We start from the raw sequence: 27,182 nt of genomic DNA, 5'->3' as shown, positions 1-27,182 counted from the left end.
TTTGCAGGCCAGAACAAGCTTGGACCACCATACAATGCTAGAGGCCTCAGATTTCATAGGGAAAGAGGTTTATTCTAAACATCTGCAAAGAGCAATTCCTAGCCATGTGTACTGTTCTTTAACGCTCTTTGGACATAGCATGTATTTGTTTTGCACATAAATGCATAATTTTCTTCCATCTCATCCCCAAGAGATGGTCAGCTTTGCAGTACTGTAGCAGCCTCACAAGGCTGTGGATATGTCCACCTTGAGACCCCCTATCTTCCTGGCCTATAATGAATCTTAAGTTTTCTCAAGATCATTGCTCATCATCTCAACAAGTACTGAAGAGTAAATGAAAATAGCCATCCCTATGGAAAAAAAAAAAACATCATTTAATAGCTCAAACAAAATGTCATCAGTGCTGCGATAACAAAAGGTTTAAAGTGCATTACTGTTGTTTCTCTATACACTTGAGGGATGGCTACTAGGTCAGATGGTGCAGCAGTCCATGTAATCTCCTGAATGGAAAAAAATTAGGCTCAAATTGCCAAATAGATGCCCACAACATAATATCAGGTAAAACAAACATATTCCTCCTACCCCCTCTCCCCAAATGTTAGAGAAATAGGAAGAAATTCCAGTCATTTCTCATTACTGTGAAGGTCAGCCTAGCTGGGAAAATTGTTTCTGCTTTACAATTCCCCAAACTGTAGAAAGCAGTTAGAGTTCTGGACAAAAACTAATGTTGCATTCAAAGGGAAAAGAGGCTGATATGGCATTGCTGCAGTAATAAGAGAATTTTTTACTCTTTCCACTTCCCTGTGAACCTAATCAACTGTGACATGAGAAAATATACTGGGCTCACCCAGCCAGAATCTGACTGCCACCTGAAAATGTCCTCAATATTCCACTGTTTGGGACTTTACAATGATCCTTCCGACATCAATTTTGTACATGTACATCAAAATGCCATTAGAAATGCTTACAAACACCTCCTGCTCACAGGCCTGCACTCAGACTCCAATCGAAGCCAGGCTGTAAAGACTCCCTAGTGGTTGACTAAAGGTTTCTTTCGATTACTCATAAGAAAGCATTTGGTTATGGAAAGGCATCTTGGGGGAACCTGGGGGATCTCAAGATCTCCCCCCTGACCTTCCTTGTAAGTGCACTTGAATGTCATTAGGAGCTATATATATTGAAGGTACTTTAAAACCTGCCTTTAACATTACATTAATATCTGTTGACTTTCTAAGTTTCCTCATTCTCCTTGAGATTCAACAAATAAACCATACTTTTTCAGGATACAAGTATGTGGCTGGGGGAGGGAAGGTGTATTGAAAGGAGACAACAAGAACACATGGCATATGTATACACTATTACTCTCAGTTATATGGATGGATAAGTTCTTTCCTTCACATAAATGAACTAATGTACACATGCACCACATACATGATGCAGCTGTAAATAAATTTAGTCTTGATAAATGCTTGGCATATTTAATGCATTTCTTGGTGACAATTTTATTATTTCTCAGTGATGAAAAGCTGAATAAATCTAAGGCAACTGAACGCAATGATATTATCACCCTCTTCTTTTGTTCTAATATTTACAGGAAATATTACAAGTGTTTGACATATGAATTGAGCATTTGACTGACTTTAATAACCATGTGATCAATATGAAGTGATATTTTTACAGTCTAAGTTCAATATTTAAAGGGCCAGGGGGCACAGATCTTTATCAAAGTACTAAGGCTAAAACTTTATTTTCAGAATTTGCAATTCCTCTTTTTGTAAAGTTTGTACTGGCCTAATATCATTAAAAGTCAAGTTCTGCTCATAAAGTCTCAATTGTATTGGAGCCAGCAGGGAAGGGGTCATTTAGATGTTTAGGGATTTATTTTAGCTGTACTTTCTAGAAGCATTTGAACACTTCATTATATTAAAACTAGTTTTGACTGATAGGAAGTCACTCAATACCTACACTAACGATTATTCCTTATTTTCAGAAGATACCAATTATTTGAAAAATAAAAGATCAGCTTTGATCATACGTACATTATATATCTTATACTAACTAATCTTTCTGTATCAATATTATATTTTTTTAAAATTTCCCCTTAAAGCAGCTTAGGATGTTATGTTCAAAGTGAAAAGCAGCCAGACGCAATCCAAATACTAGCCAGCTTTCCCAGGAAAAGTAGTGCTCTTGCTACACTAAAGCTGCAGCTCTTCTCAAACAACAGTTAGAATATCAGGTAACCTATAAGTTAATCACTCCCTCTTTTTCCTAGAGAGAACAAAACTAAACCAGTCTTAGCTTACATTTGGAATATTTACAAGGAGCTACCTGTGGCTTCTTCTACATTTATGGAAGTTGTTCATTAAAATTTCCAGCAGACAGTTCTTGAACAGAGAAGATGTATGTACTTACACTTAGTAAGCCACAGGCGCATTAAGTTTCTCTACCATTAATTAGAACTGTTTCCTTTGTAAAAGTTATGCACACTAAGACACGTAGGATAGTAAGTTCTCTTTCTGACCTGATGAACAATCAACTATTTATATTCCAAGATGGAAAAGTAAAAGCCCTCAAACATCCATTATTCTGCCACAAGACATTTACCACCATGAGTAGACCCTGGTCAAAGTGTCAAGTCTGAATCATGTGCAATGAAAGGCTTGAACCTGAGGCTAAGACATTGTTTCACAAGATGATTTTACCAGATGACATGAATCATAGAATCATGGAATGAATAGCTTTGTTTTTCAGTTAATCTGCAATTTTTGCCAGAAAGCTCTCTAATTAAAGAAGAAAGAAGAAAGAAGAAAGAAGAAAGAAGAAAGAAGAAGAAAGAAGAAAGAAGAAAGAAGAAAGAAGAAGAAGAAAGAAGAAAGAAGAAAAGAAAGAAGAAGAAAGAAGAAGAAAGAAGAAGAAAGAAGAAAGTGTTGTCAAAGTCAACTGTTTAAAATAAGTTTACTAGGCATTTTGAAAAGGAACAAACTGGAGAAAAATGAAGATGGTTTGATGAGCGAGTCCCAATGATTTCAAACCTCATTTCTTCTGGTAAAAATCCTTTGTCCAGCTCTGGACCATTTCACTGGCATGGCCGTCTATATTTCATAGAGCAAACACTGGTGCGTTAGCTGTCAGAAGAGTGAAGTATACTGATCTTTCTACTTTCTGAGGAGCCTCTTCCTCAGATGTCACCCATGTTGCCTTGATGTGTTGTATCACACCCTGGGAAAACTGAAAACAGCACCCTAACGTGAAGATTATATTTAATAGTGTGCAGCTGGAAAATGTCAGATTCAGCTTTTCTAACACCAGATAGTATTTCTGAAGCCTGTGGTGATTTCCAGGATAGAGATGTAATTTAAAATATTTTGTTACAGTTGTTTTTGCAAATATATATACATATATTTAAGATAGAACAATTTATTGCATTATTATTTCCATAGGAACAGAAACTTTTCAAAAAGTGGTGGACATTTTGGTTGTATTTAGAAACTATTTCCCTCCATAAGCCCCCAAATGTTTTGGTAGTAGTGAAACACTCCAATTTTTGGTTCTTCATTACTCATATGGCATAGGGTGCGTGTATGTATGGTGAAGTGAAAAGGATGAAATCTGACTTCACAGTTTTATTTCATCCATATGAAACTTTGTCAGCTACCTCATTTTTTTATGTTTTACTTTTCTGGTTTGGAGACAAATATTTGTTAAGATCATGGAACATCTTAAGCTTACTAAAAAGATTAGGCAAAAATTAGACCCATTCTCCCATGCGAAAAAAATAAAAATAAATGCACCACATCCAGAAAAAGTTTAGCAATTTTCAAAATCTGTTGCTCGGATGAGGGGTATGTCTTATCTGAAAATAAGGGAACTTTTTTTTTTGGAGAGAGCAGCATCTGGTTAGCCCTCAGGCTTCTAAGTGAGGTTTTAACCAGGACTGTGATATCACTTGTGATATCACTTATGATTTGAAGTAAAGAGTATTGTTAACTTAGAAAATCAGATCAAGACTTTCAAAACTACACACTGAAGATGAGGTTTGCATTTCTTTACTGACTCATGAACTTAAATGAAAATGAGGTATACAAGTGTCAAGCATTTTAAGGTTCTGTTTAAGTTGACGCTTGTCAAAGAGGATAAAACCAGAGAGCCAGGAGATGTTTGTACATTTCACTGAATGGTTTGAGGTTTCTCTGAAGCTTTTCCACATAAATGAATGCTACACAAGCCATGATTACCATGAAATAGGTATGCAATATCCGGTGCAAAATGGCAGTAATGACGTTTTTTCATAAGTAATGGTCCCACCAAAAGCATATCAGACGCATATGCTGACACTTCTAACAGCTATCCTTATTTTTATTTTGTGAATAATTGCTCTTTTTCTGCTGGATCAATTCCCCCTTTGACTTGCAGACCCTTCTGGTAAATATCCCAGGGACACCCTCTTTTTGTTCCAAGACATAGCATAGTTTAATGACTTGTAAAAGTGTCTGTTTCAGCCTTTAAATAATTTACATGTTAGTATGTTTTCCTCAGTAAGCTGTGGTAAACTCACATCAAGAAGAAATAGGGAAACCCTTCTTGTAGGTTACACTTTAAACAGTGCTGTAGTTAGTAAACAAAAAATTAATTATCACCTGCTTGACAGGATCAGTAATCTTTGGGAGGAACAGACATCTCTGTAGAAGAAATAAATTAGGGTCTTTTGTTGAACAGGCAACCTAAAATTTATTATGATGCTTCATTCAGACGTGTGAAAAATGGAAAATAAAATAATAAAAAATAAAAACATCTAACAACAGACCTTTTACCTTCCCATCTCCCTTAGCCAATTCGGCTGCTCTCAGGATTAGCATGCAACAGCACTTCTCAGGGCAAAGCACATGTGCAGTTGCCTTCAAAAGCCTTTAATTTTTCTTTTATTTGCTTACTTAAGGTCAACTGTATTGAAATCTCCTATCAGTCAGACCTGACTCAAAGACCACCAGTTGAATAGCTTTGATCTAAACATGTTTTACTGCACTTTCTAGTTTGCTTCTTGCTGGACCGCTGACTGGTGGATCTGGCCTACACACAAGGTTTTGTACTTTTTGTACTGTTTTCCTTTGTGTATTTTTTTCAATGTAATCCTTAGTACCGTTACAACAATGTAAATATGAATTGCTTAGAGGAATTAAAGTACCTGCTATAAAGTTCCTTTTATAAAGTTTCTTAATCATGACATTCATATGTAAATCTATGAAGTTGTAATGTTGGACAGATACCTGAATTTGTATATGTTCAAGAGCTCAGTAACTTAAATAAACACAGAATACTGTACAAACCTGGCTGGTTTGGTGTGAATTTTGGCATTTGCAAATTGTCATTTTCCTGTGACATAACCTATTGATAAAAGCAAGATTTGTCTAAGAAATCCTGGGGATTAAACTTGTATTTTGGTTCCTTCAAGAACTAAGTAATTTCTACAGTTTACATCTATAGGAGTGTCTCAATCCTTCTGAAAATTAGATCAATGCTTATTCAAGAGACTAGCATTAGACTTCTGCACAGTATTATTTAATTTTAACTTGTCTACAGTCCCTTTGTCCAAAGGCTAATAGAAAACAATTACACTAGGCTAGGAAAAATTTGATAATGTTGTAGGCAGTCTTACATTCAAAAATCCCTATTGTCAATTTTCCCCAATAACTCCGTTAGTGGCATGCTATTGTATCTCTCAGTCATAATCAAGTGAGATGAAAATTATTCTGAGAAGTAAATGTATTAGGAAATAACAGGAGGTACATATCAACACAAAGGATGCAATGGCCCACAGTGCATGTACTAAAGCAAAGGTCTTTATTGCCTTACTATCACAACTGCTGAGTTTAAGCCTCTTTTCATGGATGTTGAAGGATACTTTAAATTAGCTTCAAGTATTGCATGAACAGGTTTGATTAAGAGATGGTTTCTACTGTACCTCAGCATACTGAGTAGTGCCAACTCTGGGAATAGTCTAATGGAAGGAAAATGGATGGGAATGAGGACACACTTGGGTACGTCATTTCTAACATTTTCTCATTCTCCAGAACTCTTGCAGACAAATATATTTATATCAATTTCTGAATAAGAATTAGGCTACTAAGACATAATACAAAAGTATACGACGAGCACATGTAGCCAGTGCAATGCTTTTACACCAATTTAAAAGCATGGTCTCCAAGAAGATACAAAGCTTTAACATTTCTCTACAATGAAATGGTGGTTACATTGGGATAATTTCTGCAAATACATAAGCCTTCCATAAATACTCTACTCTGCATTTGTATCATGGCACAGATTTAAGTTTGAAAAACTTTCATCTCTTTTTAAAATATTAATGTGAATATTTTTTTTTTTCAAAAAATGAGTAAACCCATAAAAAAAAAATTAAATTCTGACCCTCTAGCCCCAGGAGTTGATTTTACACATTTACAGTTAAGTATGTTAGCAACTCTCAGTTGTTTTCCTATTGCCTACAGATTACTGACATTGCTACAGGTTAAGACTGAGTTATAAAGCTGTTTCCGTTACTAGTGAGTGCTTGCTTTTCAACATTTTAAAGTGAAAATGTGAACAAACCTTTGAAAAGTGACTGAATATTTCAATACCAATATATTTTGCATGTAAAATATAAAAATCTCCGTGTTGCATTTGAAATCTGATAAATATTTATTATCAATGCTGTTTGCTTTTAATCTGTTCAGGATATCACTCCTCCAGCTTTTTAGTACTTAAACAAAAATGGCATTTACATTACAATATTGCTTGCCAACAATCTCATTTTCTGGTTTAGTCAGCAGCCTTCATGCTTGATTAGTCTTTAATTATACAAATACCTACATATTAAAAAAGTTTTCTTTTTTCCATACTTTGAGCATGTAATTATTTTCTCTTGCATGCAATAACCTTTAATTTTAGGATTAAGCAACTGATTCTCTTTAGTATGGATGGATTTTTTCAAGTGTTAAAGCAAATTTGGTTATTGTATTATGAGTAGGAAAATTAACTTTAGGAAAACCTTTCATTAGTGTCTTTGACAGCACACTGAGCAGCTGACAGAAACTTCAAAATATTCAATATACTTGAAAACAAAATGGATACCAGATCTGTGTCCTCTGAAATCAACAGCAATGCTACTCTGAATTTAGAGTGAGTGACTAGAGCCATGCAGTTACTCTTTTCAATACTCCTTGCTTTTGTAGTTTTAGTGTTACAGCAGCACCTAGAAGCCCATTTGAAGATCAAGGTCTCATTGCATTTTACCAAAAAACTGTAAAAGTTTGCAGTATAAACAGATCAAGCAACGGTGGGAGAATCAAAAAAAGAACAGAAAGATGAAGTGACAGGCAAGTGATAGAGCTGGAACTGCAGTCTGGCATTCTTGACTCCAAAAACCCACTTATGAGAGCACGGTACTTCCTGATGTAAATTATTTTTCAAAAGTGAATTCAATAAGCAGAGACATAACTTGATAACGAGATTAAAGCTAAATATACAGATTGTATAGGGCAGTGAAGAACTCCCTCCCATCTTCTCCCTTTCCCTCCCCTTTCTTCCCTGCAGTTTTCACTCATGAGAGCATGGACTGCCAAGTTTGGGTCTGTAGGACTGACATATGTTATCTCTATACCTGCTTGTACATTTGAAGTACCAGTGATTTCCCCCTAGACATACTCTTTGAATGCCTATGGGGAAAACATCAAGGATTTTTAGAATGGCTTGGTTTTCTCAAGTTTATTTTTATATTTGTTTTACATGAACTGAAAATTCTGTCAGACATACATTTTGATTGCATTGGGAATGTGTTTCATAGTCAGAAGACAGTTAAAAAAAAAAAAAGAAACTGTAATTCTAAGAGCTGGGGGGGGGGGGGGGAAGCGGGAGAAGAAGGGAAACCTTCCTAATGGCATATTGAGCTTGCTCCTGTCTCATTTGTGAGCTATGTGAAACCTCCTGCAAACTTCCCTAGTAGTAGGGCTAGGTCTCATTATATAAAGTGGAAAGTTGAAGAGGTAGGATGGAAATGTACACAGCATCTTATACCAGAATGGTGATCAGTGATACAAATTCAGCCTTCACAATACCTGCACTTCTGTTTTTTGGTATCTCTCTCCCAGTGGAAAAGGTCACTAGGAATAAAAGCACTGTGGGTAACAAAGACATTGTTTTTCTATACTCTCCTCCTCCCAACATTTTCCTTTTCCTCCTAAAAAATCAGGCCATGTCCCTGGGGAATCATATGCTAATGGAATCTGTGCTTTCAGGTGAGTCCTGGGAACGAGACTGCCTTCTCTTTACTTGTTCCTTCCTGGACGTCGATCCCGGTACAGCCTATTCCTCATCAGCTGCCCTCCCATGGATCATGGAGCTCCCAGCATGGGTGTTCCAGCTGGCACTCTGCGAGGTGTTCCCATGCCCCTGGAGAAATGTCAAAAGAGGATCGACCCTTTACCTCCTCCTACCCTCTTTCAGTTGGAGCCACCAGAAGAGTATTGGAGCCACATAAGGAGAGCATTGCCCAAGCTGGGAGGGAAGCACTCCAGTTGGATGTGGCTATCCAGAAGGTTGCAAATGGGATAATAATGTTACTATGGTGAAAATTATGATATTTATCAGAATCATCTTCTGATATCAATTTATTGGCCACCACTAATACAGATTATTGTTCTGTAGTTCGTGAAGTGACCAGATCCATATTTGTAAGCTTTTCTTTATAACATCTTTACTTGTGCTAGAAGTCTAGGATCCTCCCAGGTTTGACTGCCTCCCTGATGTCATTTACAAGCAAATAAGTATTTCTTAACAGGTATACAAAGTTATTGCAACAGTGACTGCTGCTTTATCTTTATTTTAAGAATCTCAGCTCATTTCAGAACCAAAATGAACCATCATCATTCTTTTATTAAAACAATAATCCTAGCAATTTATAATTTGCTCTTTTTACACATCAGTTCTTCTCTTTTGGAAACTCTGGTTTGCCTTCCAAACTCTTCCAGAAACATGACTCTAATTAGAGAACAGAGTTAGGTTCTCATGGGATATTTGATCATTTCTAAGCTATCAAAAATAAGTCAAGTTCCTGTCCTGAAGGAAGGTGTCCTAATACAAGGTATAGTTTCTGATGCAAACAATAAGCTGAAATATTCAAGTGTTTCAGCAAACAAAAATATACATTTGAAAATGATGAACAGTTTTAGAAAATTTCAAATCATCGTGTGGATTAAAGAGTTTTCAATTTCTTTTGTAAAATCACTGTTTTTTAACCAACTCATGGAAATAAATTGTTTACATACAGTTTAAAGCATTTTTTAAACAAAACCTATCCCTAGCTTATTTCCTTGCTCAACAACAGAAAATTAAAATGAAAGTTTTTTTTTTTTTTTTTTGGGGGGGGGCGTGCCTGTACAATTTTGTGGAGTTACATCATTCTTGGAAAGGAAAAAATCACTTAGAAAATTCCTGATTAGTTCAAGTTACTACAGTATCAAAACAAAAACTGGGTATGTTTGTAGGTAAGACGAAAACCTTTCTGAGACTCACAGTAACAGTGCTCATCTAGTTTCTTGTTCTCTTTCCTTTACTTCATTTCCTTTTTCAGCTGGTGGCAAATATCTTCATTTCTTGAAGTTGTCCTGGATCAGCAGCAAAAAATACAGTGGTGCTTGTAGAAGACAGGTTGTCCTAAGAATCTTTCAAACTTTGCTCATAGAAAGAATATTAGAAATCTCACAGGAGATTTCTTTTCCAGATTAAAATTTTATAGTGGTACCCCACTACAGGTTGTGGACCCACAACCTATCTCCTCCTAATGTGGATTCAACCAGTGATTCATAAATTAAAAAACAATAATAATTTTATAGTAGAATGTAGTACATTACGAGCACATCATTGAAAAATAAATTTTAGGATCATCACATACACAAGATATCAAGTCTGATTGTTGATTTCCTACCTGCTGCAACATGCCTTCTTATGTACTGTTATATACCCATTTGCTTAAGTTGTCCTGATTTTCTCATATCTTAACCCACTAGGAGCTCTCACAAATGCCCATTTGCTGGCTTGTGCCTGAGGTGGTAACCTCTGGCCTTTTGATTTTCCATTTTCCACATAATTAATTGCTGGTTACTTCAAACAAAAGTAGAAGGTTGGTAGAGGAAGAGGAAAAATGAAACAAGAAGGATTTGGGAAGCTCATGCTTCTAGCATGACTCCTTGGATAAAAGGATGCTTTTTTTTTTTTTCTTTTGCCTAATTTGTTTCTAGTTGCAGCACTAAGGTCAGAATAAGCCAAGAGAATGAATGGAATAAACGTCCTGATGGGCTGCCCGAAGCTGCCTGGTGTTACGGATCAGCGTAAAACCAGCTCTCTTTCCTGTGCCTAGGCCGATGTAACTCACTGGAGTGGCAAATTACATCAGACCTACAGCTGTAACCCGACATTATGATTAATTTGATCAGTAATTTCTCCTGTTTTTCATTTTAATCGGTGTGACTATTCTGCTGTGGCAGGTCTTTCAGATCTAATTAAGATAAATTTCAGAGTAAAAGACTTGGCAGAATTTTTGAGTCAAATCCGAGCGTCAAGTGTGAAGACCTGCAGCACCAGTCAATCAATTTCCAGTAAAGACGGCAGGCTGTAACTCAGCAATCAACCCATTAACACTTAAGCAAATTTCATAATCTCCAGGCCTGTGCTTAGTCACTTTCTCAAAACATTCTGGCTACCAATAAATAAGAGGAAGTATTATCATGTTTTTTAAACACCTGCCCTGAACTGCATGTGCTAAAAGCACCAACAGAATCCACAAGTGGACACTGATAGATCTCTGCAATACTGCTGTAAAAAGGCTTAATTTTAAACTTTAAAACACAGCCTAGAGTGTTGTTTTTTTTTTTGAGGTAGCACCTGGAAGCCGAGCAACTTCCTTTAAGCAATTACTAGTACAAGGAGCTTTGAATGATATAACGTATCAGGGCCATACCACTTTCCGAATATTGCTCCTCATTCAGATTCAACAATCCCATCAGGTGCTCTGTGTTCACTTGGTCCACTTGCTTCCAAATAGAAGAAATTTCTCACAGAACTAGAAACCTATGATTATATATATATAACAAAAGAGGTGAGGGGTATGAAGAACTAAGGGAAAATAAAGCCATGTTTTGGGATATTCTCTCCTTCTCTGTAAATTTTTGGAAATAGGAATGAAAAGAGAAATTAAGAAAAATGACTTCTAGCAAACCTGATCTGCTGGCTTCAAAAGAGAATCTGAGGGGCTGTGTCATTTTTTTTCTCTCCCTAAGGTCCCCAAGGGTCCTCCTCTCTGGTTAGAGAGGCTTTGGGATCAAGAGACCTTATGGGAATACAGATCTTTTCCCAAATTTGTCCTGGGAGGATATTATTTATTTATTTCCCCATTTATTAAATACTTCAGTTGCTTTAGGGAGTTTATTAAATGCTCCTATTTCAGAAGCCAGAGCTTGCTGGGCAAACAGCTCTGTTTTCCTCTCCATCAGAGAATTCTCTAGCAAATGGTTTCCTATATTAGCCTCAGCTTCTGCCCCTTGGGTGCTAATAATGCCGGTTGTTTTGCTCGAAGATTAATTTCCTTTGCTTTAAATGTGAGTCAGACACCGGTACTCCTTGTGCTTCTGAAAATAGCAACACCTGCAGAGTATATTTGGATGGACCAGGCAGCCAGTGCTCCAACTGAGAGAAGGTTTCCTCAGGGAATGTAGAGACTTGCTTATAAAGTTTCTTTGAGAGCCCTTAAACATCTCCTTGCTCTTTTTAAATGCAGTATTCAACAGTCTTACAGAGCAAAGACTCAAATAAGCAGTGAGCTTCTACAAGAAGGAAGACACCAGAGGAAAAGATTTGAAACCTTGCTCAATCCTATGGATGAATATGGTCTTACACAAAACTGAAATCAGCCTTTCTGTGGAAATGACATCTTTCAGGTAGACATGAGGAGCAGTAGCTCTCAAACAAGCTAGATCTGTCAAGAAACGAGCTTGCAAGTCTCTGCGCTGTGCACTGGAGCTAGGGAGACAGGTGCAGTGCAGGGACAGCCAAGTATCCAGCTAGGACAAACTGCCATGTTGCCATCATGGTGTGGACAACGGGCAGTGGACCCAGGAGGGATGAAAAGGATCATGGAAGCACCCAGAAAAGGTTAAAAGAGGAAAGGAGGCCCTGGGTACACTGAAACTCAAAGCCAACCTATTTTCTCAAGCAAGGTTCAAAGTTGTATAGAGGAATGTCTGCATGGTTCAAAGAATTACTGCAGGAGCAGTGGCAAAAGGAAAAGCATAAAACAAAAGGAGGAGACCTGAACCACAACAGCATTTGGGACAGGTTATATGCTTTTGTGTATGGTGGTACATCTGTATGACCATGACTCTCCAGCAAGTAGAAATTTTCGAATAGTATTTGCCTCTTCCACTCATGAAATCACCTATAGCAACCCCCCAAAAATTATTAAAATGGAAGAATACTCAGAAATCTGAAACTGTCAGTAGAACAAGATGTTCAAATCTTTCTGGACCTGTTTGCAGGAGCAGGGCATGAAATATACAAAATATTCTGAAGAGTTCACCAAGCTCAATTTAATTGAGCTGATTGCAAGGGAGGTTCCATATTATTTAGAGCTGAGACCTCGGTCTTGCCCGTACCTCCTGGAAGCCCACTTAAGATCAGCACTTCAACAGACTTAACTATATATAGGTCATGGGCATGAAGCTTCCTGAATAAATCTGTGCTTTATGAGTCTGTATCGCCTGTTGCCTTCTGATGTGCGATATCTGACTACCTACTGACACCAAAAATTGGGAAACCTTGGAAAGTGGGTAAAAACCACTGCATTTGCTCACCATTTATGAAATATTTCTTTGCTAAACTGATTCAGAAGTAACTTGGGAACAGATTCTGACAATCACATGTTGCATAGTATTGCACAGCAGGAAAGCTAGATAATATTACCACATCAAAACAAACAAACAAAAAAACTCAATGGGATGACTGGTGTCATAATCTTGATGAAGTTTTCTTGATCTTAAGAGTCAATGAGCTTGAGAAATACAACAGGTCTCTGATGTGAACGCAGACATACACGGCCTCTGACTATACTCCTTGCAAACTTATCCCAGCTTTCTTCCTCAAACAGAGACCTCATTGTTTCTTCTGTTTCTTAAATATGCAAATTTGTCAAAGTGTCAGTATACAGTGAGATTTCGTTAAAGTAGATTTTCCTTTAATGAGAACCTAACCAGTGAATAAGGTTGGGGGGAAAGAGAAGGGGTGTTTTTTAGTTGGTTAGTTAGTTAGTTTGTTTGTTTGTTTGTTTTTTGATTGTTGGAGCCTCCGGCATCTGTGTACACATTCTCCCTCATTTACAGCTGAGTGTTGCAGCCTTTCTGCTTTTCTTTTCTCCTTTGTTATAAAAGTGTTGAGGTGCCAAATACATTATTTAAGATTAGTATGAAAATTTAATCTGAAGGAGGTTCTGTTTTTGCTATCCTAGTTTGCTATTACTTGCAAGATTTTCTCTGTTGTTGCCATCTCCCCCATTTCCCTTCTTCCCTCCTTTTATTATTATTTTTTCTCACTCATCATCTTCCGTCAGCTCCAGTTATTGTAGGTAGGCTTCTATGACAAAAAGGTGCTTTAGCAAAGAGTTCTGAAAATGGTCAGAATAATTTTATAGTGGGCCAATCCCTGGGGGATTTCCTCTTTTTCTGTTCCTACTCACACATGAACAGAGCAGTAGAAAACATTGGGAATTTCTCTATTCCTAAAGTGTGACTCTTCTTTTGCAGATATGGCTGTAGGTAGGTTCATCTTATCCATACTACTAAAACATACAGTGAGTGTCAGCACCAGAAGCTAACCTCCCATTTGGAGACAGTTAAATGTATGTTGCTGATACAAAGCACCTTATTCTGGCAGTCAAGCAGAATAATTGGCTACTTAGTACTTGGCTCATCTAATTTTATACAGTGTATAATCAAGATCTTATGGCTCCAGAAATTTAATTGAATGGAAACTCTGTAGAGTGCTAACTATGCTTTGAAGTTGCAACATGCTGGCGATTCAAGAACCTATACAATTTCCCCTGTAATAATATTAAAAATGCACAGGAGAGGCGTATTTGGAAAAGTGTATGTTCCCAGAAGTACAGTCCCCAGTTTACAACATGAGCTAGGTTGTCTTTCACCTCTGGATTGCTTTGTTTCAATCAATTAGAACAATGAAAGTAAAAGTAAGACTACAGCTATCTACATGAGGAATTTCACCATTTTAAAATGAAGGGAACAGGGCCTTCCATCATCTACTTGACCCAGAACCTGCTGAAATGCATTTCTGCTTTGAAAAATTCTCCTCTTGTTTGTTTTTTTTTGCAATCCAGTAATGAGCCTGGTTCTACAGTGTTTTCCCTTTACCAGTATAAATTTGGAGCATCATCCCTAATGTTATCACAAGAATCCAGTCCCTGGAACCTAAAGTAAGGTTTTTCATCTTTCTATGCGATCATTAAAAGCCTTCCTAAAAATAATAGTTTTTAAACTGCAGTCTAACCCACTGAAATGAGTGAAAAACAGTGACAAAATTGGAGCAGAGTATTGCAGAACAATCTGACAAGAATCGTTCTGAGAGTTTCAGTTGGTGTACAGTGCATCAGCATTATTAATTTCTGATCATCTAGCAAAAGTACCTTGCTCAGGTGCACCTAAGCAAGTCACTTTCATTTAATTTGCTTTCTGAAGGACATGACAGCATCTGTACATTTTGAGATGTAATTGCTGTTATCCTTCAGAGTTTTTTGAAACAAACACAATCATCCTCCTGAATTACTGACTTTCCATGACAATTTTTTGAGGTTGCTTTGTTCTAAACTAATATCTTTCAGACATATCCTGAATAATGTAAGAGGATAAAGCCCACATGAAAAAATCAAGAATTCAGAAATGAAATTTAAGCTGTCAAACTTTAACTTAGTTGATTTTTATTCCCTTAATATTCTTCAAACAAAACCCATTTCATTCTAGTTCATAAAGATCATTACCTTTGAGGCCATAGTATCTCTGAATTTAGTTCTAGGTAGATTTTTAAGTTAAAGCATCAGACATTTAAACAAGAAAAGCACATTCTAAGCAGCTATTATGGACTGGACATACGAACTGTTGCCAAATGTGGGCTCTCTCCTTTTTTGTTTTGTTTATACTTGTATGGTAGAAAACAATTTCAGATCCAGTTCTGAAGCTAAACATATGGAGTTAAAACAGCTTTTCTCTGCAGGATTTAGAATGGAAAGTCAAACTTCATGGAGATTTTAGCGTTGCTCTGCTTTAGAAAATACATGACTACGTCCTTCAACCATATATAAAGTGGAACAGCAGCTCCTCTGGAGATATTTCTGACTATCACTTGTTTGCATATTAAAGAGTTTAACTATTTTCAGTTATATGACAGAGGATGTTTCAAGTTCTTAAGTCCTATTAAATGCAGTATCTTAGGTAAACCTGAGAAGCATTACACTTGCTTTAGAAATGGCTAGAAGGCCAAATCAATGGCCATAAACGCATAATTAAGGCTAGTCCTGAAGCACTGTGCTGAATCTAGGCTTCTCTTCTGGATATCAGCACATAGCACGTTTGTATCTGTGAACAAACTTTGGCTATTCATGGCTACTTAGATGGTGAGGATTTAGAGAGGTAAGAATGTAAAAAATTCCCACTCCCCAGCTTATTACTAACTCTTTAATGCTGAGCCAGAGCTGGCAGCTAATGAGTTATAATTCCTTGGCTGTTCCACCGAAGTGCCCTGGTTATGCAGCTGGTTTAGCAGTACTGGCCAAACTCAGCCCAGTGGGAGGCCAGACCTCTCACTTTGGTATTTTTCATTAGTTCTAATCCCAGTTCCTAAAAGGTTTGGGGGATAGTATTTGAACTAAAATGATGTCAGAGTACTTGAATCCCATCTTCCACTACTTTCTGGCCTGCCTTATTCAGACTGCCCTCATAAGGGTAGTTATAAAGATATGAATGCTAAAGAGAGCGTGGTGCCAAGGTGTCCCCATAAACACATTGACATTGGCACCTGCTATGCAAGGAATTGTTCGTTTTACTTGCTTTTATTGTACTTCCTGAAGTGAGACATAACTCCACAAAGCTAACAGTAGAAACTGCTTCTACTGGCCTGTACCTGTAGGTCACACGTGAGACTGAAAGTACTCAAAATCAGATGAGATTTAGATTGGGATTGGAGAGTATATGAGAGCTACGATTTAGATTCAGTGTTAGTACAACCCTCTTGAGGTATGTTCTCTAAGATCATCCTCTTTCCTTCATACTCGAACGTTAATTTATGTGTGCATTTGCTCTTCTTGGAAAACTGAATGCACAACAATTTTTGAAGTAAAAACATTTAGCAGGCAGTTTTAGCAACATATAGACTGTATGCTTAGTGTACGTATACTAACGCTGTACAGAAACAATAAAATGTAACAGAAGCTCCTCTGGAACTATTCCTGTCTCTTTATGTCAATAATTTGCATACTAATGGGTCCCGAAGCATTCACTAGCATGACAGACTGGGCATTAAGGGGTGCAAAAGTAGTCTTTAGGACAACACACAGAAGAAGCTCTAGAAACTTTGTACACAACCGTAAGAAAAAGCTCAGGAAGCAAGGACACATTTCTTGTGGACTTTTAAGTCTATTATCTAAACCATTAAAAAATCAAATCTGATGCAATTTAGTTGCAACTCCTCAGGTTAATGCAGGTTTAACTGGTCATATGGCAAACACAGCTTCTTGTAAACCAATTCTCTTAATTGCATCAAAAAGGATTTTTTAATTCTTAGGTTAATGCAGTTTAATTTCTGGAGCAAATGGCTGAAGCCATCAGAGTGGATAAAACCTTTAAAATGGGGTCTCAAAATTTAGGGAATAAAGTGAACACACGCTTGTTGGCAACATTTCTAGCTGGTTTCTAAATGCAGTTCCACTGCCCATCTTAAGAGAGTGTTCACTTCACAGATTACCCTGGTGTTTATTCAGAACCACCCTTGCTGGTATAGTCAAAGCTGCTCTTGCAGGACATGAATACTACATGAGACATACTGTGTAAGAACACACAAGTGTAAGAAATCAGGATAATTGTATTAGAGATCTCCTATTTCTTCCCAGGAATTCCAAGATGGGAAGAGCCTAGCATCAACATGGGTGCCATAGCTGTTGATGTGGTCTATTAGAAAACATCTATGTTGGTGAAGCCAGCACCAAGGACTGATATTAACTCCGGCATTCTGAACGTTGGAGCCTATACCAAGCTTCTTAATAGAAGTATTTGATCCTTAGCAGGACAAATGTTTGGGCTGTGGTTTCAAGTGGAAGGGTAACCCATCCATCCCGTGCACACATACACTAGCCAAAGCTCTATTTCTTTTAGAGGCAGTCAGATCATCTGCTGATGAGTAGCTAACTTTGCTGCCCTCGTAAGTTATCATAAAGGCTCACTACTGGGAAAATGCCATTTGTGAAGGTTGCACACTGAATCCATTGAAAAAAATAGATAGTTTTATATGGGTTTTACAATATGGGCTTTAAGAGCAAAAGATGTTTATTATTTAGAAAGAAACAAGCTAGTACCATCATTAGTTATGCTTTTCTGACTTATCAGGCCTTTTGGCTTGTTTTAAGCTGCATGCCTGTAAGGACTAACTACTATGAGGTGGAATTTCTCAGTTTGTATGGTCAGAAGGTGTAACATTCATTTGATTTCCCCTTGCAGTAGCAGTATGCACTTTCTGTTATTAAATCATTAGAGATTTGTACTTAGTGCCTTACCTGCAATGGATTTGATGAAGTAAGAGGAGATGGAAGGCCATGCCCTGGTGACTGGCTGGGTTTCTGAGGGGAGCTGGAGGACTGTGGGACTGGAGGCTGTTGGTTCTGGCTCTGGGACTGCGTTTGGTTCTGCTGTGGTGGTGCTGATGGCTGTGGCTGTGACTGCTGGGTCTGCTGTGGCGGCTGTGGAGTCTGCGCCTGCTGAGTTTGCTGCTGCTGCTGGCTTTGCTGCTGCTGCTGTTGCTGCTGCTGCCCTTGCTGCTGCTGTTGCTGCTGTTGATGCTGGAGCTGCTGAAGATGCTGAAGCTGTTGAAGCTGGGAGTTCAGGGATGAGGTAGCTGTGAATTGAAAAGAGGGAAGGGAGTTATGTAGGTTTCAGCAATACCTACTGTTTTAAAGATATCCTGGATTAAATTCTGGTTCTCTTATATTGTGGGGCACATGGCCCTCTGAGGTTAGCTGCCCTCAGACTTCAGGTTGTGGCAGCATATTAGTGAACATGTTCCCAGCCTTTGGTTCTGGAGTAAGAGATGGACTTCACTGGAGGCAATAAGACCAAACCTTCTGAAGGGCTACAGCTCTGCCCACTGGACAGGCATCAGAGCTGAGTGGCAGTCTTTGCTCAGACAAGCTTACTAGTGAAGCCAATGGGAATTTTCCTTGCCTGAAGAAGAGGCCGGGGATGTCACTGTATGTATCATAGCAAGAACTAATAACATGAACTGGTGCTGCTATATAGAGCAGGATAAAACCATAGTTGTAAAATAAAGGATGCTCTGAAAAGAGCTTTGTCACATCTATATACAGCAGGTGTCAAGAAAGAAAATGTTCAACAATGATTTTTTTTTTTTTTGGTGAAATGCGTAGGTGGAAAAAATACCCAATAAAATGCATGTCTCTGAAATTAGAGCCGCTCCTTATCATTCACATCTAAAAGCTATAAAGTTCCCCTTGTGAAATAGGGTAGGTATTTTGTGCACTTGTACTGCTTGCTTACTCCTGGTAGCAAAAGTATGTCATGCTGTGCTAGTACATGCTCCAAATGTGAGCTTGGAAACCGGTGGCTTGCATCAATCTTCTGGCACAAAGGTGCAAACTTTATCTCCCAAATTGACTAAGGCATTGATTAAACTCAGGAAGGCAAGAAGTTTGCCACAGGGATGTCACTAAGGAAGAGCAGATTTAAGCAGCAGCCAGAACATCACAGGAACCTGATGCTTTCTGGGGTTGCCCCCTAAATAAGTCATCTGGGTCTCTGGCCTTACTCACTTTAATCAATATTTTCGGGGTTGTGTTAGATGGCTATAGGATCCCAAGAGGAACAGCTTATAAGGTCAATGCACTACTTTGCTCTCTGTACTGAATTTCCAACATTCCATATTCTAATTTCCATCATCAGAAGCCATAGTAGACTGGGTGTGAATCAAATTTGTTACTTCTAAAATAAGACTCAGATTTCATTGCCAAAACCATTGTTCACCACTCTATTTGTGGATTGGCAGATGAAGCCAAGTTATTCCCACTTTCTTTTTGTGCTGACATCCCTGTTTCAGCTTTCCAGATGTCTATGCCCTGGGGATGAACCTGAGGTCTTGCTATGACTTATGAAATCAATGAGCCATAAACTGGAATAAGCAAAAGAAAAAAGACAACAGAAAGGGGAGAGAATAGGCAGAATGGGTAAGCCAGAAAAGGCTGTACAAAGGAAGAATAAAAGGATTGGCAAGAAGAGCTGTTGGTCACTCATTCCTATATTCACAGCTAATGTAAATTTTCTTTCACCAAAGGAAGAAATCAAACTACAAATACATCTTTTTAAGAATTATTGTCATGTGTGACTTCAACAAAGAACCTAAATAAAGCAAAGAAGGCGGAATGGTAACACCAATATATTTGTATTAGTAAAATCGCTTGTGGCAGCTTGGCGTTTCAACATAAAACAGAGTGACCATTAGATTAAAAACTCACATGGTATCCCATGCAAAAGAAATTAGCCTGGAGACGTAAGCATACACTTCCATCGGTTCCACCATCAGAACCTAAATGCCCCAAAGTCAGACGGTAGCAAGTGAAAATACAATCTAAGGCATATGAGAACAAAGAATGGAGGAGGTGTGTATACAAGAAAGCAACTGGACAGACAAGTATTAACAACAGCATGAAGCACCTTAGATGACAAAGAATGCTATTCATCAGTTCCATCTGTAGGTATGCACACAAAGGTGGAAAGACCTTTCCAATTACCGTAAGGAAGAATCTAATCTGGACCAGCTCTTTACCTTGTGCAGGCCATTTCCTCACCTGTGATAGTCTACCGGTCTGGACAAACCATTGGTAACTGGGACCAAGAATTCAAACACAGCATGCCCCTACTGATCCCATAGATTCTAATATAGAATGATCTTATAAATTTATGGTATACAAAAATATCTGTTGATATATATTGCTACAGGTAAAATCATCACTGCCTTCTTAAAATGGTGGCATGCGAGGAAGGCATAAGCAGAACTGTAAAGAAGCCCAAAATGTAGAAGAAATGAAGATTCTTGACAAACTAAAACAAATGAGGTGGTTACAATACATTGTAAGAAATTTATTCTTTCATGTCTTTGCATATAGATCAAAGGAATCAGAAAACGAGTATTTAATAAATAAAAGTATCAGTGTTCCCCACATAGCATAAAATTTATTTCAGGATGCTTTCATTGAAATATTGTTAAATGGGTATATTAGTAGCCTTGCAGGTGAAAAAGTTGCAGCGTCTAAAGCATGGATATGGATACACAGAAATAATAATGGTCTGTTTGTCTGATATAGGAAAAAAAAAACAGTGAAATGCAGTTTTAATAAATGTATGAATCTTTTCAAGAAAGAAAGATATTGTTGTGAAGTGTTGGGATTTGCTTGACCGAACAGTTATCCTAACAGTAGGCCTTGGTTTCATTAATGAGTCATACTTTGGTCAGCTGTTAAACTACTTTCTTAAAAATTATCTTTATTAAATTGCCATTTTCCACAAGGCCAATACTATGTTTAACGGACATTTTGATCTGTGCATTTTTTCTTCTGCCAATCCCTATAACTAGAAATAGAATCCAGAGTGAAAAAAATGAGAAAACAAAACAAAACAAAACACATCAACACTATTTTTTAGCCTAAAACTTTGCAGGTTCAAGTCTTACTGAGCTCCTACATCCTACTGTCAAATGGCCATTGCCAGCATGCTTCTGTGCATTGACAATGTGAGCAGGTGCAATCACTCACCCAAGCGGACTTGTCCAATGAATGAAGAGGGTCAGAAGTTGACTTTGAAAATGTCAGGGTTTTAAAGTCTGTGGGCCTGCCCGGCACTCTCAGATGATGACTCAATATGGAGATTTTTTTCATTCCAAGTCTAGGAGCAGAAAAGCTTTGGATTCAGTGCTGCTGAATACTTGAATGTTGGCCAATGCAGGAATATCAATATCTCTACCACACACTTTTGTACTGGAAGCACACTCATTTGTGCTGGGGTGGGAGGGGGTCCCTTAGGGAAAATTTTGTTGATGGAGAAAAGTTACTTCAGGGAGAAGTTTCCAAGTCCATTGCCAGTAACTGCATAAAATTATTCAAATAAATTCTTGTCTTTTCATATAATTCCTTTAAAAACCCTTTTTGAAGCCTACTATCATGCTGAACTATAAATTGCATTGAAGTGGCTTAGTGAGGCATGATTATTTAACATGCTGTTGCTAAACAAACAGATAGGGAACTGGAAGAAGGACTGTTAGATCAGACAAGGCTTTTACAAAGCCATACAGTAAGTGTACTGCAAGGGTAGATTTAGGGCTCTGGATCCCGCCTGCAGTCCAGTGTTCATGCTGCCTGATTGCACTGCCTCTCACAATGTATGTACTATCCACAGCAGGGGCTGTGTCATATTATTGTTTGTAATCAAATCCAATCCAACTCCCAGAGCTTGCTTGCATACCTCATCCATTATAAATCGTATACCTGTCTAGCATTTGTCACTTTCTGCAGAGCTTGGAGCCTGATGGAATTTCAGGTGGTACAACAGTGCTATGTCTGCATGTATAAAAGATAACATGCACTGCCTACCTACCTCGCAGGAATCTTTTTATGACTTACTGGCTAGCAGCTGGGTAAAACTTTGACATGTTTAAGTGAGAAGTGCCTACTTTCTCTCAGAATTGCACTCAAGAATAAATAAAAAAAAAGCAAGAAGTCCTTTCTATGGTTAAAAAAGACAACATGAAGTACATCACATTAAAAGCAAGAGTATTAACTAAAAATGCATATAAAGTACAAAAAAAACTGTGACAACAGTCCACAAAAGCTGTGTGATATTTTAACTTCCTTAACAAAAATACACGTTAAGTATACACCAGATATCCAAGAAGTTGCTAAGAGAAACTTCTTCCTGTGAGAAAACAAAGCCATAATGGGTTTTCAAACTTAAGTTTTAACTGCAATTTCTTGGTTGTTGCAGTGCCATGGCAGATTTCCCAAAGGCCTCACCCCGTGCTGTATGATCCTACTTTAAGCAGATTATGCTTAGCCATGGTATCAAAGCATTTACATTACAATAAGAGATATCAAGCTAAGTGGTGCAAATGGATGGTCAAGAGGCAGCAAAGCCAAACTTTCTGATCTCCCACGTCACCTACTTCTACACTTGTCACAGACCTCGAACTACTTTAAGGGCTTAGAGAACGTTACGGTCTAAGGAACACGCTCCTTCCTGAGTACCTTTTGGGAGTGCCATAGGCAGAATGCTGCTATGTATTTGAAATATTTACACAAAATATATTTTTGTGTTCTCCTTATACCTTCTGTTCCTCTGTTTGTTACCTATACAGGCAACTGAAATGAAACTAAAATGCCCTTCTGTCAAGTAGAGTGGTGCAATGGGAAAAATGCACCTCTGATGCAACCGTACAGAAAGCAGCAGTGTCACTTTGTGAAGCATTCTGATCTATGACAGGGAGAATGACTGAATCATTTGCTTAGCAGGAAAAATGAAAAGGCTCTGCCTTCAAGTCCCAGTCCTAGCTATATTCAGTGAAAGTAGTATCAACTTCTTGTTGCCTCTGGCTAATATATTATTGCATAAGAATGGGAATGGCTCTGGTTATATTTTAAATTAAAAATACATTTTAAAGTTTAATCACACTTTGCCAAAAAGCAAGGAACATAAGTAAGCCCACAAATGTTTATATAATGAAAACAATGTAAAAATTATATCTCTTTTTTCACACCTCCTTCACAATATAAATTCAAATTCTAAAGACCTCGACAATGCTTGGCAAAAGATCAAATTAATGCTCAGGGATTCAATTTGTATCTAGAATCTGCTTTTGTGGATAAGCTTCACATAATGTCTGATTTATTAACGTTTTGCGTGTTTTTGTTTCTGTGTAAAGAGGAAGAAAGGATAGGAGGAATATGAAGCAATTTTAGCCTACAAAGACTTGTTTTTCTCTATCCTCTATCCTCCCATTTACATAATTGCATAGATGTTCTTCATTGTCTTGATACAATGTATAATGGTCTAAAAAGGAGAAAATTATACATTAAAACTTCTCCTATTTGACTGAGCACAGAACTTGGCTCTTGCCATTTCAAGGTGTAGTGGGTTTACGTGGCAAGGTTTTGGTAGCAGGGGGCCATAGGGGTAGCTTTTGTGAGAAGGATCTAGAAGCAGCCCCATGTTTGGTAAGGACCGCACTGCTGACCAGAGCTGAGCCAATAAGTGATGTTGTTTTGCGCCTCTGTGAGATCATATTTAAGACAGGGGAAAAAAAAACAAACAACACGCTGCGCCACACAGCAGCTGGGAGAGTGACAAGAGCAAGGAACAGCCTTGCAGGCACCAAGGTCAGTGAAGAAGGAGGGAAAGAGGTGCTCCGGGCGCTGGAGCAGAAGCCCCCTGAGGCCTGTGGTGAGGACCATGGTGAAGCAGGCTGTCCCCCTGCAGCCCATGGGGTACCACGGTGGAGCAGGGTTCCACGCTGCAGTCCGTGGAGGAGACCACGGTGGAGCAGGCCGATCTGCACCGACGGAGACTGCGGCCTGTGGAAGACCCCTGCTGGAGCAGATTCCGGGCCGGACCTGTAGCCCGTGGAGAGGAGACCACGCAGGAGCAGGTGACCGGGCAGGAGCTGCTGCCTGTGGGGGATCCAGGTTGGAGCAGTTCGCTCCTGAGGGATTGACCCGTATCTGGAGCACTTCTTGAAGAGCTGCTGCCTGTGGGAAGCCCACACCGGATCAGTTCAGCAAGGACTGCATCCCATGGGAGGGACCCCACAGCACAGGGGACGAGAATGACGGGGAAGAAGCGGCGGAGAAGAAGCGCTATAGACTGACCATAACCCCCATTCCCCCGTTCCCCTGCGCCACTCGGGGGGAGGAGGTGGAAGAGGGTGGATGGGGGGGAAGGTGCTTTTGGTTTCTTTCCTTTGTTTTTCACTTCTCTAGCTTGTTAGTAATAGGCAATAAATCTTACTATCTCCCTATGCTGAGTCTGTTTTGCCCGTCACGATAAGTACTGTGCCATCTCCTCGTCCTTATCTCAACCCTTGAGCCCTTTTCATCGTATTTTCTCCCTGTTCCTCTTTGAGGAGGGGGAGTGAGAGAGCGGTTGTGGTGGAGCTCGGCCGCCCACCCGAGTAAAACCACCACACAAGGGCCTAATGCCTTTTTCCACTTCCCCAGTAATGGAGAACGGATTTACTCAAACTGAAAAATGTAACTAACTTGCGTTTGAACTGACATGGCCTGCTTTTCTTTTTCACCCTGTTGTTTCTCTTCTAATGAGGTATATGCCTTTCTTTTCTTTGAAACAAATTTCTAAAGATTGAATGCACACACTGAACAGTCTAATGCGAGCCTGTGTTTACACTCTCTCCCTCCCGGGTAATGAGGAGTAGGTTAGCCAAATACCCAATGTATTTTTTGCATATGCTTGAATATCCTTTTTGAGAGCAAAATGTGAGTTGCTTTAAACATGTTAGCATCCTCTTTGTGGAAAAAAAAGGAAGGGTTGGACTTGTGGCTGAAGAGATTAGTAATGGGATATAGAGCATATTATTTCTAAATCACTGGTTCAAATCTAGTCTAGGTCAATACAGGGAACAAAAATCATTGCACTTTAATGGTGCTTTTGAGTGTTTTCTACCTTATAGAAGATGTATTAGATGTACGGAAGATGTATTCTCACACAGATACCCACAGAGAGCCTGCACTGGAGGCAGGCTGCCACACAGTCAAGGTAATAAATTGATGGTATCCCAATACCTATTAAGTAGATCATAAAGACTACGACCTTGGATGGCATCAATTGACACCTTTACTTGCACTTTCAGCGGAGAGGCTAAGGATAGAAAGAGTAAGGAGACCAAGTCATCTTCTTCTTCCTAAAGGTGATCCCTCAAGGTTACAGCTGCAGAACACAGATGGAGTTATGGGAAGAAACTTGCATTGCCAATGCTCTTCTGTACCACTTCTGCAGGTAAACAGAGGGCTTCACTTTCTACTGTTGTCATATCCAGCATCCTTCATAAGCACTAAATTTACTTTAAAGAATATAGGCAATAAAAAGGAAGTATTAAGAAGAAAACCATCATAATTTATCAGGTGCTTGTGGTGTCTCCACATTTTGATGAATACTGGAACTTCTCTGAAAAATGATCCACTGCATTAAATAAATCTGACATTTTTTCCTTACCAAACTTTAAAATGTACAATAATCCGCTAAAATCTGAACAAAAAAAAAAAAAAAGAAAAAAAAGAAAAAGTTGTTGTTCTAGGTAGAGAGCTTGACTAAGTATCGAGCAAGAATATTTGGAATACTTCTCATTTTGAGATAATCTAGGGGCTATTTTCCTCTAGTTTATGACAACACTCTGTGAGTAAGGTTCCCTGAGTGTATTGTAAAAATTGCATTAACCTATTTAAAATGCCCAAAGGCAAGAACAAGCTGTAGAAATTAGACTTTAATAAGCCATTTGCTTCTTCAGCTCAAATGGAACCTTAGGCCCCATATTATACAGATGGCTGAAACATTAACTGGAGTCAGGGTATCATCAGGACACAGGGGATCAATCAGCAAATCATCTTGGGACTTTCACGTAAAGACAGTCAATTAAAAATGCACCATAACATAGTCTGAGGGCAATGATAGTGTTTGAATGCCAAAGGTTGGGTGTCAAGCAAGCTGTACCTGTATCAGGTAAACTCCTAATTTTATCAGCTGAAACTTTTTTGTTGTTGGGGGTGGTAGTTTTGTTTTTGTTTTTGTTTGTTTTTGTTTTTGTTTTTGTTTTGTGTGTGTGTGTGTGAAAACATGACTCACATGACTCTTAGGCATCAGGGAGCAGGAGTCTGAACATCAAGTCCTTATGCCAGATAAAGGAAGTTTTCTACTTACAGAGAGCAGGACTGGTCCCAGATCCTGTCTAAGAACAGAATAGTGTACACATGGAAAATCAAATGGAGTGGCATGGTATGTTCCTACAGATGGGATTTCCAGACCATATTGAACTCAAAAGAATGTTCCTGTGGACCAGGATGAAAGACAACCTCCCATTTCTTGGGAAAAGTCTGCAGGACTCCTTTGAAAGAAACTAATTGACAGAGGGAAAAATGATCATCTAAAGGCCAACAGAGCCCAATATAAGATTTCACAGCCAAAGGGATGTGACAGGGAACAGATGAATGACACAAAGAAATTAAGTTTGAAACAACAGTCTGCTGACTCAGAGAACAATGACCATGACTCATAATGGACATCTGACAATGTCTGGGCACTCTGTGCACACACAATCTTTAATAACAGGAATTGCAGTTTATTTTTTTTCTCTCCTTGTCTGTTTCAAATGCTCTAATATAGACTGGAACTTTAACTTCCATGGCACTTATGCAGGTCATGTATTTGACATTCCTTGAAGCAACAATGCTTGTAGCAAAAGCAGTGCAATGACATACAGCTTGAGGAAGAGACTGTGCAGAATCCTGTCCTGCAGTTCAGAGGAGTGACCAGTCCCCAGACCACTGGGTGCCCTCCCATTTCTGTTGGGAAGGTGTCTCTGTGAGGGTTTGGGGCAAAGTCTTGTCAAGAGGAACTTGTTGAACTGCTTGTTGCCTTCAAAGGGTGATTTTGCTTTCTTTCTGATAATAGACCTGCAAGTGTGCATTCTATAATTGTTTACGGCAAATGGCTCTTCTGACAAAGAAATATTTATCCAGGTATAGCTGCAGAAATAGTTCTTTGAAGATCAGAAATTATTAGAAGTATCTTCAAAGAGTCTTT

The 27,182-nt window shown here is 38.6% G+C and overlaps 1 protein-coding gene and 1 long non-coding RNA gene across 3 annotated transcripts in view; both read right to left on the bottom strand.

Moving 5' to 3' along the window:
- POU6F2 (POU class 6 homeobox 2) overlaps positions 1-27,182 on the bottom strand; it is a 328,223-nt gene that overhangs the window by 89,026 nt on the left and 212,015 nt on the right. For both annotated transcript variants that reach the window (XM_083823117.1, XM_083823118.1), the window contains exon 5: positions 17,873-18,210. In XM_083823117.1, the coding sequence (XP_083679243.1) occupies positions 17,873-18,210 (338 nt within the window). The remainder of the gene's footprint in view (positions 1-17,872; positions 18,211-27,182) is intronic.
- Positions 8,400-12,916, bottom strand: LOC310893750. The gene is made up of 3 exons (XR_014579267.1): positions 9,977-12,916; positions 9,565-9,656; positions 8,400-8,442 (listed from the first exon to the last, which is right to left on the bottom strand). It is a non-coding gene; the product is annotated as an uncharacterized lncRNA (long non-coding RNA).

Source organism: Anser anser (assembly GCF_964211835.1).
Source record: "Anser anser genome assembly, chromosome: 2".
Lineage (NCBI taxonomy): Eukaryota > Metazoa > Chordata > Aves > Anseriformes > Anatidae > Anser > Anser anser.
This window is presented reverse-complemented; position numbering and strand designations above follow the sequence as displayed.